Below are 21820 nucleotides of genomic sequence, written 5' to 3'. Positions count from 1 at the left end.
GTACCCATGCCCCCAAACATATCAGAAGACAGGTAGGTACCTAATATCTCTGCCTGCAATGCACGTTTTTGGTACCAAGGATGAAGGGGTATGAAATAATCTACAGGGGGTGTCGCACTAGGCTGAAAAAAAATAATAGTCTTGGTTCTCAGGCACTGCCTGCATCATCATGAAGTCTGGTGCACGTTTTGTTTTATTTCAATTTTTAAAAATTTAAAAAAAAATTATAATCAAATTTCTAATTCTCAAAAACAAGGTGATCCAATGGGGAATGCAGTTACTTCCCTTTACATGCGCACTGCTTTACTGCGCATCTTGTGTGATGGTCATGGCAGCAATAGGAGTTTGTATGCTTGTTTATGTTGGGAGGCCCTTTCCCAGGTTGATGGTACAATTGTTTATTTGGTTACATGCTAGTTTGAACAAGCCAAAAAACACTGCCCATCCGCACTATATTTTCAAAAGTCATAGCCTGTGAACCAATTCTTTTATTTTCTTAAGCCTTGTAGGCAGGGGTAGTATTACCATCGATGCTATACGGTATCAAAGATTTCTCCTCATAACAAGACACTCAAGCTGTGTCAGTTCAAACGTGTTCCTTCTTTTATACAATGACATAACATCCAAGCTTGTTATATTTGAGGTAAAAAACGTTACAATTACGGACAATACGAGGAATAAAAGAAACATTATCATTAGTCATTAATTGAAATTAAACTGAAGGAAAGAGATAAAGTTACATATATCAGTTTGGCAGAGTTTACTGTTGTAAATAAACACAGCACAATATCAACATGACACACAATGGAATGTGTGTATCAGGGCCAACTTGCACAAAGCGATCTTAGCACTAAGATGATTGTAACTCCCATACTTTAACATAGGCTTACGATAGTCTTAGCGCTAAGATCGCTTTGTGCAAGTCGGCCCTGGTGTGTCACAGAGCTGCCAAAAATTCTTTGGTCATCTTTGGTCTAACACGGAAATCATGTCCAACAAATGGTTCCCTTTCTTGTTTCCATCAGTATATATAATTGTTCAACGTGTCAGTGCTCTTACGTTATGATACCTGTCTGCGGAAAGATCTGTTTACACCAAGCATCAGTTGAACCCTTAACTTGGACCGTCCAACCAAATGAAGGATGCGTGGGTTCTTGAGTCAGATGTCAGCTTTACAAAACAATTTGTCTACCACCTCAATTTGGAAATGTCAGCTGTTACAAATGAAAAGAGACCACATATATTCCTTTGATTGTTCTGCCTTTTGGATGTGGATGCCATGGTGCCAGTGTATAACATTTGTTTCTTTCTTGGCAACCGGAAGCCCTTGATATGTGAGTGAGTGAGAGAGTGAGTATGATTTTATGCCGCATTTAGCAATATTCCGCCAATATCATGGCTGGTAACACCCAAAATGGGCTTCACACACTGTACCCATGTAGAGAATCGAACCTGGGACTTCAGGTGATGAGGGAACCCTTTAATTACTAGGCGACCCCAGAATATGTGTAAGTTTAGAAACCGGTAGTGAAAATTGATACGCTTGTCTAAATGCTTCACTCACTTGTACCAAGAATTTATAAGCCTTGATGCTGATGGGTTGATAAGAAAGTTCACCTTCAATGGGGGCGTCATCAGATCTTCATGCAGAGAGGTATCATATCAGAACAAAGGATCTCAATTTTATGTGATTATTTACGATAGTCATTAACAAGTCTTTTAAACCAATCAGCTTCAACCATTATACATGTCATGAACACACTAACTAACCAAGAAGCAGATAATGCCAGATGCTGTAGATAACAACCGTAACAGTAAGTCATTGAGGCAGATTAATCTGGTGATACAAGGTCAACTTTATATACATTTTGGTTGAATGGTAATGCCAGGTGACTCTGGAAGAGGATAAAAATATACATGTAGATTTGTATTTGAATGACAATGGAATCATAATACAGAGAATTCCCTCAACATGCACGAGTTGGTATGACTCCGACTCCGACTCCGACTCCGACCCATGTGGGCTCCCTGTTGAAGTCACCGTCTTACTCGATGAAGATTACGGATGAGATTTATCGATCAGTGTTAAAGCTTCCTGGTCAGACTGAGTGTCTTCTGCAGTGTTCCGTAGTTGGTCGGGTTCACTGTTGTCTGTCCTCCCAGAAATCACATCCAGATCACATATTAGCAGTACACAGGAGGACCATGTGCCAGGTGAAGTTCAGAATGTCGGCAGCAGAGTGACCACCTTGACCACTGATCTCCAGCAAGGTCAGTTTCTCTTGGTGTTTCGTCCACGCTGCCCCAAGATCACATCCAGGTGGGAGACGTCACAAATGAGCAGTATACAGAGGCACCATGTGCCAGGTGAAGTTCAGAATGTGGGTGACCACCTTGACTAGTGATCTACAGCATGGTCAGTTTCTCTGGGTGTCCAGGCAGAAATAGAATTGCTGACATACACATGATGAGTCTCCATCCTTGCCATGGAATCTCCAGCAGAAATGAAACAACTGCATTCACATGAAAACTGTAACATGCAGCAAACATGATATGACTTGACAATGCTGTCTTTCTGTAAATACAGTAATTTACATCTGTGTGCTTCCTTCCCAGGTGAATTGTTTTCACACACAGATAACAGATGAATAATACTTAGAAGTCCCGGGTTGAATTTAACACAGCCACACACTCACTCACTCACACACATCTGGACTAAACTGACTGTCTCACACAAACACCGGCGTCGCTCCTTCTGGGAGATTCCATTGGACATTCTGGCCATCAAACTGGAAGAGAAAATTATTTCAACATAGTTGACATGACAGTCAAGCTGTTCAGACACTCCACATATACAAGGTAACTCCACCCAAATACACAACCCACTCCACCCACATATACTAGCTAGCCCCTTCCACATATCTATCCCACTCCTCCCACATATCCAAGCTAACTCCTCTCACATAGCCAACAAACTCCTCTCACATACCCAACAAACTCTTCCCACATACCCCAGCTTGCTCCACCCACATGCCCTTCTAGCTCCACCCACATATCCCAGCTAACTCCTCTAACTACCTCTAAGGTAGCTCCTACATATCCTCAGATACTTCATCCAACATGTCCCAGAAAGCTACTCCCACATATTCCAACCAGCTCCTACACATCTAAGGTAGCTCCTCCTACATATCCATGCCCACACCACCCACACATTTCATCCAGCTTAACCAGCATATACCAGCTAGCTCCTCCCACATATCCAAGCTCGCTCCTCCCACATATCCTAAGCCACTTTGCCCACCTTGATCCTCCCACAAACCAACTCCTCCCACATACCCCAGCTTGCTCCACCCACATGCCCTTCCAACTCCTCCCACATACCCCAGCTTGCTCAACCCACATGTCCAACCAACTCCTCCCACATACCCCAGCTTGCTCAACCCACATGTCCAACCAACTCCTCCCACATATCCCAGCTTGCTCCACCCACATGCCCAACCAACTTCTCCCACATACCCCAGCTTGCTCCACCCACATGCCCTTCCAACTCCTCCCACATATCCCAGCTTGCTCCACCCTCATGCCCAACCAACTCCTCCCACATACCCCAGCTTGCTCCACCCACATGCCCTTCCAACTCCTCCCACATATCCCAGCTTGCTCCACCCAATTCCTCCTACATACACAGCCAACTCCTCCCACATATCCTAGCTTGCTCCGCCCAACTCCTCCCACATAGACAGCCAACTCCTCCCACATATCCTAGCTTGCTCCACCCAACTCCTCCCACATACACAGCCAACTCCTCCCACATATCCCAGCTTGCTTCACCCACATGCCCAACCAACTCCTCCCACATACCCCAGCTTGCTCCACCCACATGCCCTTCCAACTCCTCCCACATATCCCAGCTTGCTCCATCCAACTCCTCCCACATACACAGCCAAGTCCTCCCACATATCCCAGCTTGCTCCACCCAACTCCTCCCATATATCCCAGCTTGCTCAAACCAAACTCCTCCCACATACACAGCCAACTCCTCCCACACATCCCAGCTTGCTCCACCAAACTCCTCCCACATATCCCAGCATGCTCCACCCAACTCCTCCCACATACACAGCCAACTCCTCCCACATATCCCAGCTTGCTCCACCCAACTCCTCCCACATACACAGCCAGCTCCTCCCACATATCCCAGCTTGTTTCTCCCACATATCCCAGCTAACTCTTTCAACATATCCAACAAACTCCTCCCCAACTTACCCCTGTAAATTCCTCCTCCATCTCCTTCTCAGCTAAGTGGGGTGCCCAGCTCATCCCTGTCATAGGGAAAAACTCTGGCGGGACTACATCCATAGGGGAGAGCTGCAACAGGCAATGCTTGTACCAAACCAATGTAACATAGAAACACACATTGTACTAAGTGCCCTACTCCAATGAGCGCCTCCTGACCAACTGCTAGACTATTCTGTAACAGCGCCAAATATAGAACCGAAAATTGATGTTTCAGTCAATATATTGCAGATTATCTTTTACAGAAGGAGTATATAATTGCCATTATACCATTGTTCGATCTCTGAAAACAGATTTAACTCATGTTGGGCCCCAGTTTGTCAATTTTTTATCATACCATTTGCATACAGGGCACTTATCATGGCAAATACGGTATCCTATTTCTGTTAAGGGAGGTAGTCTGTAATGTATCAGAATGAAAACTTTAATACCATAAAACAATACGAAAGACTTGCGACATATATGAAATATTCACATATCATAGATTTGGTTGTGGCGTGGAGATATTTCCCTCTTTCTTAGACTACTGATGCATATCATAACACATGGCCAACATTACAAAGCCAGCAGATTTATCCACCACTTGGACAGGGTGGTTTGGGAAAGTTTCTTGCAGATGTGTGACATGGAATGTGACTCAAACGCAATAGGGTTGGTGTGCCAAAACAAATAGTCACAAAGATCAATCGTTTGTGGGTAGACCCCTGCTGATCATTATTCCAGTCACATTGTTGCCATCTTCCTGAGGAAAGGGAGTTAACTGACTGTAAAAGTCCAGTTTCCACCCTTGCCAAACTAGGCTGGAATTTCGTGCCTGAATCGTAGCACCACCAGTGGTTATTTCAAGTCCATTCTGTGTTCCTTCTATGTTTCTCTTATTGACCAATCAGATTCCACCTCTTCTATCACTTGCAATTGTTTCAAACAAAATGGCAGCACCTAGTCAAGACAATCTGATCGATAATCAAGGTTTTTTTGTAATAAAATCTGGTCTTACCTCGCGAGGACATCAAATCACTTGAGCATGTATTAAAAAACATGAAAATATTTGGAAAACTTCTGTTTACGCCCAGTTAAAGGAACACATGCTCTGCAAATCTTGCAATCGACCGAAATTTTCACGAATGTACTGAATGTCGATTTCGTTGCGACATTTTCGTTAGTCCAGCCAAAATATAACTCCATATTTCCAGCCAGGGTGGAAACTGGACTTTTACAGTTAACTCCCTTGCCTCGGGAAGATGCATTGTGGCTGGGTAGACCCAAAATGGGCTTGACACATTGCATCCAGGAATCGAACCTAGGTCTTTGACATGACAAGCAAACACTTTAACCACAAGGCTACCCCTCCCCATTGTCACATGTCAACCTTTAACTAATTAACAAAGTGTTAATCAATAAACCATGCCTACTTCTGAAACCCATGAAATAACATTTCCATCACAAGCACTGTCACAATCCAACACATTCACTTACTTTCTTCTCAATAAGATCTGTAAAGTTGATATTTTTAAAGAAGTCCATCTCCTGTAAAGTTGACAGATCTACTATTCTCCGCTGCGGTGCCTTTGTCAACAGCTGCAACAATCACCATTATTATATCATGCAAAGATTTCTACCATGTCCATTGGCCGACAAGCGGTCACATGTCATTCGACAGAAACCAATATTGACTCTCTGAGTATGGTTCTACGCCGCTTTTAGCAATATTCCAGCAATATCACGGCGGGGGACACCAGAAATGGGCTAATATTGACTCAGGTCTGATAAGTTACAGTATTGACATGAGTTACTAAAAAATAGAATGGGAAAACCCGGAAGTGGTTCCTCCAAACCTAATCAGATGTCTCCTTTTGTTGCATGGTTTGTTGGTTGTTGTTTAACGCCGCACTCAGCAATATTCCAGCTATATGACGGCGGTCTGTTCAATAATCGAGTCTGGACCAGACAATCCAGTGATTAATATCATGGGCATCGATCCACACAATTGGGATCGATGACATGCATCAACCTCCCAACATTATTGTAGCTAACATAGATTGACATGTTCAGTTTGCCTTGTCTCTATATTATTACATAAAACCATTATAGATTATGATGCCAACACCTGTTTTAATGGATCAGAGCCACATATTCCACAATGGCCTCTTGAAACCAACAACACACCAGGGTATGGGTACCAAACCAAGAAACAATGAACCAGGATTCAAACCCAAGATCATTGGTTACTGGTATGTCTAAGGGGCGCAACTCTGCACAGCAAATAGCAGAGCCTTTTAAGACTGGGCCACCTGCATCCCTGCTACAAGGTAAACCTACTCTATGTACGATGTCCTGAGCATCATTCCCGATACTCTCCGGCATGAGGAAGTCACACTCGTAGACCTTCTCCGCCATCCTCCTGTGGTCCCTGGCCGCCTCCACTGGATACTGGCAACAGTGCAGTCATTCATGAAGATGGACAACAATGGTGAGGCTACGTTGTTTGTTTTGTTTATTTGTTGTTTAACACCACACTCAGCAATATTCCAGCTATATGATGGCGGCCTGTAAAAAAGCGAATCTTGACCAGACAATCCAGTGATTGACATCATGAGCATCGATCCACGCAATTGGGATACGATGACATGCAACAACCAAGTCAGCGAGCCTGACCTCCCGATCCCGTTAGTTGCCTTTTACGGCAAGCATGGGTAGCTGAAGACCTGTTCTACCCCGGATCATCACGGGTCGGTGAGGTTAGGTGAAATGGGGTTTGAGTCAAGATGATTGCACTTATATTGCGACGTGCATGCACATGTGCATATGTCTGCTTGTACTAGTCCAGACTTTTGTAGGCTTTATAGTGCTAGCCCAGTGAGATTCTAGCAACAGTTATACATGGATACCCCACTCAGATCCATTATATTGCTGTTGACCAACCCTTGTTTTAGCCCCTTAATGCCGAATGCAAGTAACAACAAGTACCTTCTTTGGGTCTTTTGATATGACAAGGCCAGGGGATAGAGCCACTTACCTAAACAACAGGATATCCATCATGTCAGTGTGAACACTGGGGTGAATCTGCCCAAGCCATCTCCAGCTACTTTTGTGTTTCACTCTAAATATCTACATCCAATGAGAGAGCCAAGAGCTACAGAGTTACCTACCTTGCCTGTCATCATGACGTACATGAGGATCCCCAGGCAACCTTCTAGCTGAGAAACCTCTCATAAAATAACAACCATGTCATCCAATGTGTTGTTGGGAAAGTAGCATCGAGTCAGGAGCTACAGAGTTACCTGCCTTGCCTGTCATCATGACGCACATGAGGATCCCCAGGCAACCTTCTCGCTGAGAAACCTCTCATAAAATAACAATGGACGCCATGTTATCCAATGTGTTGTTGGGCAAGTAGCATCAAGTCAAGAGCTACAGAGTTACCTACCTTGCCTGTCATCATGACGTACATGAGGATCCCCATGGACCACCAGTCAGCCTGGTGCCCGTATGGGTAGGCACTCAACACTTCAGGTGCTGGGGAAACAATAAGAACAGAAAGTCAGTATGTATCTTATACATTTATATTTAATTATTAATGTGTTCCATAGTGTTATGAGACTTCAACACTGGACACTGTAAACCAGCATTAAAAAATTGGCACTAGTCCTATAGTACTTGCCAAACTACCCAATAGTTACGGCACCATAAGGACTAGTAGGAGTCTGACATTTTTAAGGGTTATCATTACAAGGACTAGTGGACTAAAACTGTTTCTATCGCTGCAAACATGTTTAGGTCATTTGACTTCAACACTGTAAACATGTTTAGTGTCATGAGACTTCAACACTGTAAACATGTTTAGTGTCATTTGACTTCAACACTGTAAACATGTTTAGTGTCATGAGACTTCAACACTGTAAACATGTTTAGTGTCATGAGACTTCAACACTGTAAACACGTTTAGTGTCATGAGACTTCAACACTGTAAACATGTTTAGTGTCAAGAGACTTTAACACTGTAAACATGTTTAGTGTCATGAGACTTCAACACTGTAAACATGTTGAGACTTCAACACTGTAAACATGTTTAGGTCATTTAACTTCAACACTGTAAACATGTTTAGTGTCATGAGACTTCAACACTGTAAACATGTTTAGTGTCATGAGACTTCAACACTATAAACATGTTTAGTGTCATGAGACTTCAACACTGTAAACATGTTTAGGTCATTTGACTTCAACACTGTAAACATGTTTAGTGTCATGAGACTTCAACACTGTAAACATGGCACCTAAGATGACTGGACCAACTGAGCCCCCGTTTGGACCCTGGAAGACAATGATGTTCTGCACAGACTTAGACTGTACAAGAGTGACTCCTATTCAGCTATACAGAATACAGATTCTCACCCATATATTGCAGAGTCCCACATATCGTTCTCGTTCTGTCACCTTTCTGAAGCCATTTGGATAGCCCAAAGTCTATGAGCTGTATGTGGCCTGAAACAGAGCATACAGATTGCACTGACAATGTTTCTGAAGTTAAAGGTATACAGGGGCTAGTACCAGTAGAATTCAAACCATTCAAGTAATGTCATTCTGTGTAATAACAATTCAGGAGAGTAAAATGATTTTATTTAAACAGAATCCCTCAACAGATGAGTTATTTGTCCACTGCCACTGCTCGCTCCTGGGTTTGTAATACGTGTGGTAGCATAGAGGAAGGCTAATTTTGCAGATTGTTAAGATACAGAAATGGAAACTAGAACTCGATCAGGAAATCGTTTCTTATTTCTTAATTTCTTTTTTACCATGAAAATGATAAAGATAAGGACCCAAATAGTGACAAAACACACAGGTCACTCAAGTTTGCATCTCTTCGTGGCCAACTATGTCCTATGACATGCAAGAGACATGGTCAGGGCCCCGTTCCACATAGCGACCTTAGTGCTACGACTATCGTAAGTCCATATAGAAGTATGGGAGTTAGGATCGTCTTAGCTCTACAATTGCTTTGTGGAACAGGGCCCCGTTCCACATAGCGACCTTAGTGCTACGACTATTGTAAGTCCATATAGAAGTACAGTCAAGTCTCGTTAATCCGACACTCGTTAATCCGACACTCGGCTTTATCCGACACAAATGATGGGAACCAATTGATTCAGTGCTATTTAGTCCCGTTAATCCGACATTCTCGCACTCCGACTCTGACACACCTAATTTGCAACGAATTGCCGACATCACTCATTAATCAATCTCGTTAATCCGACACAGTGATCAGCGTACTCCGTGGTCATATGACCGCAAGTACACAACCCCGTGTTTTGACACGCACTGGCTGCAGAGATTAACTTAACAATTAACAGGAAAAGCTATTCAAACCTGTATGTACAAAGCTATACAAATGTAGTTTACAAATTGAAGCCAGATAAATGTGCATGAAGCCAGTTTAAAATACGAACAGGTATATAAAACATGGTCGACTCACCATGGTCGACTGGTATGTAAACAAGAAAGCATGGATGACTTCATTAATATTCAAAGCCTTGCTACTGATCTTGGATCGGCAAATGCGATTGGAGCAACGCCACGTGGTATTGCTGTTGGACAACGCCCCATCCCATGCTACTGTCGACATAACTAATGTGAAATGTCATTTTTTGCCACCAAACACCACATCGCACATTCAGCCACTAGATGCCGGGATCATAAAGAATTTAAAGCTTTATTATAAAAAACAGCAAATGAAATTACACCTGTGCCTTCAAAATGTTAGAAACAGAAAACACTGACAGACTATTTTAAGTAGATGAAGCAAGTTGTTAAGACAGTAGCACTTGCATTTACACGAGGAAACATGTGTCGTTGATCATGTGATAAATTCAGTGAGTAATGTCTCTATTGTTATGTACTGTTATTATCTATCGTGAAGACGTCCGATTTTCGATCACAAATCACTTAATTTCGTTAATCCGACATACTCGTTAATCCCACACAATCATGTGCAACCAACGATGTCGGATTAACGAGACTTGACTGTATGGGAGTTAGGATCGTCTTAGCTTTACAATTGCTTTGTGGAACAGGGCCCTGAACCAGATGCAATAAATCTTCAATGACTAATTCCTACCTTTGGGATCAAAAAGGATATTTTCCATCTGTAAATAACACAAATACAAATTGTAAATGGTATTGGATATAAAAAAATGCACTGAAGAGATACCATCAACACATGGTCATAAACATAGATAAGATAACTTGTTGGATGAATAATGGTTATTTCACAAAAATCTTTTGTAAATATTTTTACAGTATTTCTTAGGCAAAATGTCTGACCATAAAATCATTAACATAAATATTTTCAAGAACTATTTACATACTGTAATAAAACAGATAGGATCTCACCTTTAAATCCCTAAAAATAACACCTGAATTATGAAGGTAGTCTGAAAAAAGAAGATTGTTTAGTGTTATGAAGAGGATGGTCAAGTGGTCATATTGTTTTAGGTGGTAATATCACATTGAACAGTGTTTTAGTCATATCAGGACAATAAGTTTTCATACAATCTCATAAAAATCTATTTCTCCGGTCTGGCTAGGGGCATGGATGGATCAGTCGTCTAATGCGCTGCAATTTGCTGTGTGGAGTTGCCAGAAACCTATGATTGTGGGTTCGAATCCAGGTTTGCCCCAATTATGTTTTGAGGTTTGTCAGCACCATACCCGTGCTGATGGGTTTCAAAGTGGTAAACGTCTAAGACCTGCATCATTTCAGGCTTTCCTCCCACATCAAGTGACATGCCGTGATATAACTGGAATATTGTTCAAAGTGGCGTTAACCCAACTCTGTCACTCATTCATCAGGGGATCAGGGGATAAAAAATGGAGGTCCCTGGCTACACCATTTGGGTCAATGAAATGTAAAGAAAAATTGTACACAGTATTCTAACACAAGTGATGTAAGGTTGCACATGCTCATAGAACATGTTAGAATGACAGGCTTGAGGACAGAACAGACAAGAACATGTTGGAAAGACAAGCTTGAGAACAGCACAGACAAGAACAATTTAGAACGACAAGCTTGAGAACAGCACAGACAAGAACATGTTAGAATGACAGGCTTGAGAACAATGCCAATAAGACCAACTGTTTTTACTTTCAACATATCTATCTCTTATAAAATCAACAAGCCATATTTTCAGAAAGGATTCCAAAGCTGTACTCACCCAGTACCATGGACATCTCGGCAATGTACACTCGGACCAGCCTCTCTGGAAACATGGTGTGGAACGTCCACAGGGAGAACAGGTCACCATGGGGGACATAATCTAGCACTGGAAGGGAAACAATATATTAGTCTTGCATTGGTAACAGACATTACATGACAAAATTGGTGAAAAAGTCCTGCTGTTGACATGGTTGAAACAGAGCTTGTTGGTCAATGGGTTTGGTTATCTTATAAATGGTGAGATAATGTACTGGACTAATTTCTCTTTCTGCAGTTTACAAGAACACTTGGTCAAAATGATTTGAGAATAAGACCCCTTCTGCTTCAATATTGTGTGTTTGTTGTTTAATGCCACACGCATCAATATGACGGCAACCTGTAAATAATCAAGTCTGGACCTGACAATCCAGTGATCGATATTGTGAGCATCTATCCATGCCATCAAGGTACAAGCTAAAGCTTGTTATAAGAAGTGACAAACGGGATCGGGTGGTCAGGGTCTCTGACTTGGTTGATGAATGTCATCGTATCCCAATTGCATAGACTGACACTTATGATTACTTTCAGACTACTGTCCTACAGCTGGAATATTGTGTGTGGCGTTAAACAACATACAAACAAAAGTTGAGTGAGTGAGTTGTTGAAGTCTAATCAGCAATATTCCAGCTATATAACGACAGTCTGTGGCTTGTCATTGGCTTGTAAAATATTGAGACAATACAAAAAAAACAACAAATTGCTTGGGTCGGCAAGGGTGGAAACTGGACTTTTTTAGTCAGTTAACACCTTTGCCTAGGGAAGACCTACCCAGAGTGCTCAATCTCATTAAAATCAGATCTAAGTTCTCGCTGCCGCTAAACAAAGATCTGAGGACATCCCATTACGGGTCACGTCAGAACGACCATTCGCGAACTTTGACCGACCACTGAAATGTGAGTGAGTGAGTGAGTGAGTATGGTTTTACGCCACTTTTAGCAATATTCCAGCCAAATCACGGAGGGGGACACCAGAAATGGGCTTCATACATTGTACCCGAATCAGTCATACGGGCCGTAACTGTCGTTCCCACTAGCCAGTTTTAACGTTATCGAGGTTACATGATTAACAAACACATGCCTACTGTCACTTTCATGATCTGGTAAGCGACTCTTTGATTGGTTGGATGAAAGGTCGTTCTGACGTGACCCGTAATGGGATGTCCTCAGATCTTTGTTTAGCGATAGCGCGAACTAAGATCTGATTTTAATGAGATTGAGCCATCTGGGTAGGTCTTCCCTAGGCAAGGGTGTTAACTGACTAAAAAAGACGACCTTGGCTGGAATTTTGAAGTAATGCAGGATGAACGAGTCTGTGCATAGTCCAATCAAAGTCACATAACGAAATCGACATCTGGTACATAAAAAACATGGATTTCAAAGTGCAGATTTCGGTCGACCGAAGGATTTAAAAAAGGATGTCTACCGTCAACTCGGTGTCGATAGATGTTTTACAAATCTTTTCATGTTTTAATCAAGGTGCTCAAGTGACTTGAAACACTTCACACTTTATTACAATACAGATCTTGATCATCGATCAGATTGTCTTGACTGGGTGCCGCCAATTAGTTTGAAACACATGAAGTGATATGAGAGGTGGAATCTGATTGGCCAATAGGAGGGGTACAGGAGGGACATATATCGTAATAGTCACTGACTGCGCTACAAACGGGCCCAGAAATTCAAGCCTATTTCAGCAAGGTCGAAAACTGGACTTTAGAGTCAGTTAACTCCCTTGCCTAGGGAAGATGTCTGGTTACAAACCATGTAAGTCACAGACCACCTGTAAGATCACCTACACCCTAGGTGAGTTGGCTCTCAGTGTAATCACAGGTTACTTAGGCCCGATTCTGAAAATCCCGAATCCACAATGGCATTAAGTATTCTGAAAACAGAAGTAGGCAGGGCCCCTCTTCCTAGTATGGAACAGCTCAGCGTCTAGAATCTTGTTCTTGGCCATAAAAACATGCATCTTAAAGAATCTTCAATGTTCATGCAATATTCAAAATTCATGCTAGTCTCAGTGTTCCCATTTACCGGTAATTACCAGTTTTTTACCGGTAAAATTAAGCTTGGACCGGTAATTCATGTTACTGCCAGTCCCTGTGGACCGGCAAAGTAGCATCTTATAAATCTTTGTTGTTGAACAAAACACTGACGATACTCAAATAAGTATACATTTCGAACAAAGTCAAGTTGTCAGTTGACTTCTTGGTTCCCCTTGTCTGTTTTAAGTGCTATTAAATAGCATTTCGCTTTGCTTCAAGGTTAAACATATATTTGCAGTGATTTAGTCTTGAAATATTATACAAAAAGAGAGTGGAAAGAATTAAAACCAAGTGATTTTCATGCGTTTTTTCATTTGTTGAAAGTTGGAACTGACAAAAATTAGGGGGGACTGGTAATTTTTAGAGTTGCCAGTCCTGGTGGACTGGCAGTTTCAAACGCCAGCGGAAACACTGAGTCTGCTGGCTTCCGACAACTAAACTGTGCAGAGGACAAAAAACCCATCCAATGACGGTAGTCCTCATAGATTTGTAGCAATTGAGGGCTATAATTCTGAACTTGTTCTCAATGCTTCACTTTATCAACAACTCGGAACTACCTAAAACTGACAGAAAATATAAATGTATCAAATGTTTTGTCTTGTTCGTGCAGGACTAGCTACAAACACTTAGGGTTATTAAAATGAGATTTCCTCTGGACTAGTGTTTAAAAAATGAAATTCGAAGGCTGAATGTTGTCTTACCTATATACAAGTATTTCTTGGATTGCCAGTATTCATTAAGTTTAACGATGAATGGATGATCACCGAGCATGGACTGAAACAAGAATGTCACACATGGTTATCTCAAGAATAACAGCACTTGTCCCTTCTACTGCTATTTATACTACTCAAAACAAGTCAAAGAACACCCACATTTGGAATGCAGCAATACCCATCAACAGAGTCATTATAGTCATGTGAAAAATAGGATTATCTTTAATTCCTAAGTGCATATCTGGCAACATCCAAACAGTGTTGCAGCAGATATCTACTTTCAAAGGACCCTGGTCACAGAAAAGAAAGGTTGGTTGGTTGGTTTGTTGTTTTACGCCACACTCAGCAATATTCCAGCTATATGATGGCGGTCTGTAAATATTCGAGTCTGGACCAGACAATCCAGTGATTAATGAGCACCGATCCACACAATATTTTGGCTTTAAGTTACTTATGATTCTTACTCACCATAAGGTTTTTTTGGTTTTATTTTTCTTGTCAACAGCAGTCTGTAAATAACCAAGTCTGGACCAGACGACCCCGTGATTGACATCTTGAGCATCGATCTACACAATTGGGATATGATGCCATGCATCAATCAAGTCAGCGAGTCTGACCACCCGATCCCATAAGTCGCCTCTTACGACAATCATAGTCACCTTTTACGGCAAGCATGGGTTGCTGAAGACCTATTCTATACTGGATCTTCACAGGTCACAAACACATTGACCACGGCAGAAACTGATAACATTTCTGTAACTATACAAACTTAAATGTCAGTATCATATCAAAAACTTTAATGGATTTCTTTTTTACAAAAACATAGCAATCTCTTTTTAATTGGGTACAAACAATATTTTTTTAAACCCTGGCTGCCACCAACGGCTGTAAATCGCCCACCTGTATTGCTGCCTCGTCTTTACACTGCTGTATTGCACTCTCCCCGATGATCTGCTTCTTCTCTAGCACCTGGAGCACCAAGTTCCATCATGAGCTACACATCACATCATGAGCTACACATCACTACATCATGAGCTACACATAACTACATCATGAGCTACATATCACTACATCATTAGCTACACGTCACATCATGATCTACACGTCACTGCATCATGAGCTACACATCGCATCATGAGCTACATGTCACTGCATTATGAGCTATACGTCACGACATCATTAGCTACACGTCACTACATCATGAGCGACATGTTACTGCATCATGAGCTACATGTTACTGCATTAAGAGCTACACATCACATCATGAGCTACACATCACTGCATCATGAGCTACATGTTACTGCATTATGAGCTACACGTCACTACATCATGAGCTACACATCACATCAAGAGCTACACATCACATCAAGAGCTACACATCATGAGCTACACAGCACCATCAACTGGAGTCAGTTGGCCATCTGAAGCTGCTTACTTGCTTACATTTCATCCTATTAAAGAGGCCTGCATGGCCATCACATTAGTCTTGTGTACCTGAACATGCCAACATTTATAAAATATACACAAAAAGCACAAAGCAAGAAGAATTATTAAGCATCAGTTGTTTCATATATTTTGAGAAAGATTTAATCAGACACATGCCATCTTTGTCAACCTTAGGTCTACGTACCTTGACTGCATAAAATTTCTTCTCATCTTCTCGCTGTGCCTTGAGGACATTGCCATAGGCTCCCCTCGCAATGATGTCTATCACCTAGACACAAGCACAAGCTTTAAAAATAGTAACAAGGCACTGTAGCTTACCTGGACATGAAGTCAACAGTTTCAAATGTCAACAAACACATTAATATTCAAATATTTTCTGCAACAATACATTAAATAATACCAAGGAGTGAGTGAGTTGGGTTTAACGCCGCTTTTAACAGTATTCCAGTTATATCACAGCGTGTCGGCTTAATGTGGGAGGAAAGCCCGAAGTGATGCAGGTCTTAGATGTTACCACTTCGGTGAAACTACGAGCATGGGTATGGTGCAGACAAACCTAAAAACATAATCGGGGCGAACCAGGATTCGAAACAACAATCATAGGTTTCTGGCGTGCCCAAGGAACGCAACTCTGCACAGCAAATCGCGGCGCCTTAGACGACTGGGCCACCCGTGCCCCCAAATAACACTAAATTCTCTACATCTGAACGAAACATGTCACAAAAAGGAGAAATATACATATATATGCCAAAGTTCAGTTTCCTCAATCTTGCAGCTTCAGGGGAGGCTTGAAAATAGGTAAGATAGCGCAAAAAGGAAATGTGTTAATCCCAAAACTAATGAAAGAAAAAACAAATTTCACACCATTTTGAAAACATTTTGCCATGTACTGCTCATAAATATTATTTTCAACATGGTTGCCGATTGCATAGATGATGTCAATCACTGGATTGTCTGGTCCACACTTGATTATTTACAGGCCGTCATCACATAGCTGGAATATTACCGATTGGGTCATTAAACACCAAACTAACAACAGTCACTCAGAACAAGGAATTAATGGTTTCTCTTTTAATAATTTTACCTCAAATTCTTGTTCTTCCAGGTCTCTTCTGATTGGGAAGTCTGGCAAGAAAAGGGCTTCAGTCAGGGGCACCCCCCACAGGTGAGGGGGCTCTTCTCGGCGTGGTGCATGAACCCGCCGTATGTCTCGAGATGAACCAATGCGAAACAGGCGGTTGGAACTACGGGACTTCTCTCTCACAAATGATGCATTGGCTGATAGGCTCTGTAGAATAAAAGAAAATGAGGACCAAAGTGGACAACAAAATCTTATGGATACTGTTGACTTACCCTCTAATACAAGGAGTATATGTCTATATCTTACGACAGATGTCAGCATATCTCTTCACCCCACATTCTATAGACTATGGATCAGGGAAGGTCTTGAAAAAAATCTTTGACCTAACTTGTCCTGTAAGTACATTTTATTTGTGCAGATATCATTTTGTACTCATCCCGCATTACTTTCACTTGCCCTTTTAAATTTTAGAAAGTTTTATGTTCCCAGCTATTATTGCCATTTTCTGTAAATAAATTTTGTGAAATAATTTTTTTTACAAATATATCATTTTCTGACTTATATATTGAATAACTTTGACATTAGAGCAACAGTAATGAGTTGCTTACATTTCTCACAACAAAAATAATAAACATTATTCCCTTCCTTTAAAACTCTTGTTTCGAGATGTGCTGCACAAGCACACTTTCTGTTATTTTACAGACAGTTGCAACGTATGCTTTATAATCATGATGATGTGAGTGACTTGTATATTGTTTGTAGCACCTTTAGAATACAGTACCACAACTTCTCGTGAGGATGATCTCTGCCGTAGGTCACATGTCTCAAGACAAGCAACCAGTTTTAGTGAGAATCCGTCAGACGCGAACCCGCGACCTTCGGATTGTTAGCCTGACAGCTAACTGACTGAGCTACGTCCACACTGTTAAACTTAGTGCAAATTTACCTAGTCATGCCTATGACGTTACGGAACTGAACGAAAAGGGTCGAATAGGTGACGGACACTTACGAAGGTTACGGGTAGGCATGGTGTATTGTGACTTTAGTCTACGGACACTTTGGAATGATCCCGATGGCATTTAGCACACTCGTCCCATTCCGTAATCTACAAGATACCGGGTGGTGAGGAATGAGCCGATATGCCGCGAACTGAAAACGGCTCAAGGCGTCAGACGTGAGACGTCGAACTCGCGAGTGCGCATGAATGATATGGTATTTAATAATTCGTCGGGTGATTTTTGTGACAGAAAAGTGTGGTAGGGAACACTGTAAGGATGATGTGGATAATAATAAGGAACGATGGAGGAATAAGCATGACTAGTGACGACACAACGGTGAGTTCGCTTTTGAATCAGTAATGAAAAATGTAGCCGGTGAAAGTGGCTTGTGTGAATGTTCCAGGACAGTTTCCAGTAGCCAAAATATTTGACACAAAACCATTTCATCCTTTTTACTCAACGTTTTTGAGGGAAGAATATAAGGAGCCGCTATATAATCTACAATAGCCACTAAACGAGTACCTAGCTCCTAACCCTAATGATCGTAAAGGGGTGATTGATCGTAAAGGGGATCCAAGGGTTAAGCATAGACTTAGGGTAATCTAATAACCACTAAACGGGTTCCTAACCCTAATGATCGTAAAGGGGTGATTTATCGTAAAGGGGATCCAAGGGTTAAGGATAGAGTTCGGGGTAACCTACCCTAACACTGGCGACATTTGGATGTGTTCAGCACCACTAAATATCCCTCACAAACTACATTCTTGTGCATAATAATGAAAATTAATGCACCGAAAAAATAATATATGTATATTAGTTCCCATTTATAACCCTTTTAACCACTTGAATTACGAGAAAAACGAAATAAAAAATATATATAAAATAACAGTGGTTTCGTAAACTAGCGCTTGCTATAAAATGCGCCACCGCAGGCTATATTCAGTAAACAAATATTCAAAACTCTCCACAGCGCTTGACGTATTCAATGACATTTCGTGTAGAGATGATAGATAACTGAGAGGAGCTTATGCACACTCGATGACCCCTGACGTCACAGGGCATTGTTTTGCCGGTGTGACTGGCAACAAAATACTACAAATTACGTCATAGGGTATGATCACGTGTTTGAAAAGTTTGTGGTACTGTATTCTAAAGGTAGGCCGAAAAATCGTATATATAAGGTTTGCAATTATCCTGCATAACTTATTCAATATGATTAGAGATGGATTTATACAACTAAAATATTTATTCGCACAAGACGAGCATTTGCTAATTTCTTTCTCGATTGGCATGCTGGCACTCATCAATACGAAGGGACAAGTGAAATTTTCAAGCCCTGTATGGATTGTTGAAGACAAATTCTAACCTGAATCTCACATTGTCTAAGATACAACAGTACAATGGGGTTTAACATAGTGTTCAAGACTGTTGCACTTATACACCAAAGTTCAGGGATGTGTAAGTGTCTGGCCACTTGTGCTTGTAATTATGGCGATTTTATAGTGCTAGCCCACTGAGATACCATGCCGCAGTTTAACATGAATACCCCACTGAGACACAGTATACTGACTCCGAACCGACCTGTCCATTGCATGGCCAACAGCAGTTTTTGCTAAATTTTCATCTTGATGCCAGAACAAAGATTTCATGCAGGATTCACCAGTTTATTTTCATATACTGGTATACAGTATGATACATGTATGTAGGAAAACCTAACTCTACAAAGTGTATATTCCAATGTAAAGCTCGAAGGTGTGGTTGAGACCACGGGTGGTAGGTGTAGACCCGTGGTTGAGACAAGTGAATTTATACAAACTATTTCTACCCTGAATTAGACAATGTGCAAAACGTTACTTTTCCAGGTTAAAGTGTGATAATCTCTTGAAACATTAAACAGAACAAAACCACATATTCTGTTAAAACATAACAGGATACACATTGTGACAATCCCCCAAATATCAACTGGTGACAGAAAATGTTGACATTTACCTGGGTGTCCGGTACGGATACAGCTTTCCTTAGCGGCGCTTTATCGTGACTGTTTCCCATATCCAATGTGGCATTTTTCACAAAATGCCTTTGTAAACATCTACACGAGATTTAGATGACAATATCCATTTTGTTGACATGAAAGGTCTTTCTGATCAAATTTCATGTCATCCATTGATATTGCCGCTTTTCCTGTTCCGGCAGGTCATACTACTCGATAAACGAAAATACATCAACTTGAGATATTTATCCAGAACGGATTTAGATGATTAGTTTCATATAGACATACATCTTATCAGAATGACCGAGAAGTGCCTAATTTAGGTGTATATATCTTTTTTTAAAGAAAATAATATTTCAACATATTGTGGTTATCGGTGTGAATGTACAGTAGCTTTGTAAGTCGGACATGCCTGTGGGATCAAGTTTGTCTCGAAAGTTATCGCAAGTTCCCGTTTAAGTATATTTCCGTAAACGCCCGATAAGGTCTGAATGTTTCACTCGGAAACATATTGTTGGGTGTTTGCAAAAGATGGATGAGATATTTTCCGGCTATGTATGTTAACACAAAATGCAAGCCCTACAGAGGCCAAAATGCTTAAAAATGGTTCATTTAATGGAAAAAGGCCCAGCAACAATGTACTATGAAACAAGGCTGCGTGTGTGACAAACTATTCGTTACACGGTGCTACATTTTACATGACGACTTAAAAGAATTAAGTGATTTTTACAACGCTTCAATTAATATTCCAGCTCCTGAATATGAAAACTCAGATGTAAATACCAAGTTTGGATACTGTTTTATGTCGGTTACCACAACATTCCAGTCACATCACAGCTGGAGACACCACAAATGAGCTTTATGCGTAAGGAATCGAACTCGGGTCCTCGGCGATTCGAGCATCTTCCCGAGGCAAGGGAGTTAACTGACTGTAAAATATTCCCTTGCCACGGGAAAATGCGAGGCGAACGAGGTAGTGAGTTGGGTGTAACGCCGTTTTTAACAGTTGTCCATCTTAACGCGGCGTGTCAGCTTTATGTGGAAGGAAAGCCCGAAGTGATGCAGGTCTCAGACCTTACCACCGGTGAAACCCACGAGCACTGGTTTAGTGCTGACAAACCTAGAAACATAATCGGGGCGAACCGGGATTCGAACCCACAATCATAGGTTTTTGGCGTGGGGACATTTTTGTAAATTACTGGAATGTAACACAGTAGTTTAGATTAACATACAGTCCCAAAAATTATTTATTGATCAGGTTTTACAATATAATTCTATTGTGACTCATTGTTTGTTGTTTTACGACTCACTTAGACTTACATCTAGTCTCTGAAATGAACATATTTTACAGAAGAAAACAGTTGTTAAATTATAGTTTTAAAATATGATAAAAAGGAGCCCAGAGACTTTCTTCACTGCAGTAATCTAGCTAGACTTGCCAAACATTATAGACGTGCCTGGGCTGTATAGGATATGTGTGTTTCAGGGTCTGTATGGCAGACCACGACTCACTCGACAATATTCCATCTATACATGCCGGTGGTCTGCAAGTAATTGAGACTGGACCAGAAAATGAAGTAACAAGTGACGTCAAACAAATCGATCCACCCATTTGGGATATGATGACATGCACAATGATAAAGTCAGCGAGCCGGACCACCCGATCCTTTTTGTCGCCTGTATATTTCTTACGCGCGGATCAAAATAAAAACACTCCGAGTCAAAAGATACACTATGATCTCAGACCCATAGTTGGAAAAGGGTTAAAGCTAAAACGGCAATCAGCAAAACGGCACCGATTGGCGAAAACGTCACCTCGCCTAAAGCGAAAACGGTTACTATTGCCTGACGAAATAAAAGAAATAAACCTCACATCGTCACTTGCAAACACCCGTTGGAAAAGAGATGAGGATGTTATGTTACTGCCGTGGTGGGAATGAGGATGGGATTGCATGGTGTGATGGTTTCAAAACATTGATGATCTAGGGCCTGGACACGGAGACTAG

The 21820-nt window shown here is 41.3% G+C and overlaps 1 protein-coding gene across 1 annotated transcript; it reads right to left on the bottom strand.

The window, feature by feature from the left end:
* Positions 1 to 937: 937 nt before the first annotated feature.
* Positions 938 to 19989, bottom strand: LOC139455798 (ribosomal protein S6 kinase-related protein-like). Its single transcript, XM_071237347.1, has 14 exons — positions 19814 to 19989; positions 16830 to 17033; positions 15930 to 16013; positions 15200 to 15268; positions 14288 to 14360; positions 11502 to 11609; positions 10681 to 10721; positions 10406 to 10433; positions 8686 to 8775; positions 7721 to 7809; positions 6613 to 6723; positions 5770 to 5871; positions 4264 to 4365; positions 938 to 2789 (listed from the first exon to the last, which is right to left on the bottom strand). The coding sequence occupies exons 1-14, from the start codon at positions 19871 to 19873 to the stop codon at positions 2730 to 2732; spliced, it is 1221 nt and encodes a 406-aa protein (XP_071093448.1). The 5' UTR covers positions 19874 to 19989; the 3' UTR covers positions 938 to 2729.
* Between the last annotated feature and the right edge of the window lie 1831 nt (positions 19990 to 21820).

Source organism: Haliotis cracherodii, unplaced genomic scaffold (assembly GCF_022045235.1).
Source record: "Haliotis cracherodii isolate W230 unplaced genomic scaffold, xgHalCrac1.p SCAF_11, whole genome shotgun sequence".
In the NCBI taxonomy this organism is placed as follows: Eukaryota; Metazoa; Mollusca; class Gastropoda; order Lepetellida; family Haliotidae; genus Haliotis; species Haliotis cracherodii.
Note: the sequence above shows the minus strand (reverse complement) of the source record. Positions and strands in the feature narration are given on the sequence as shown.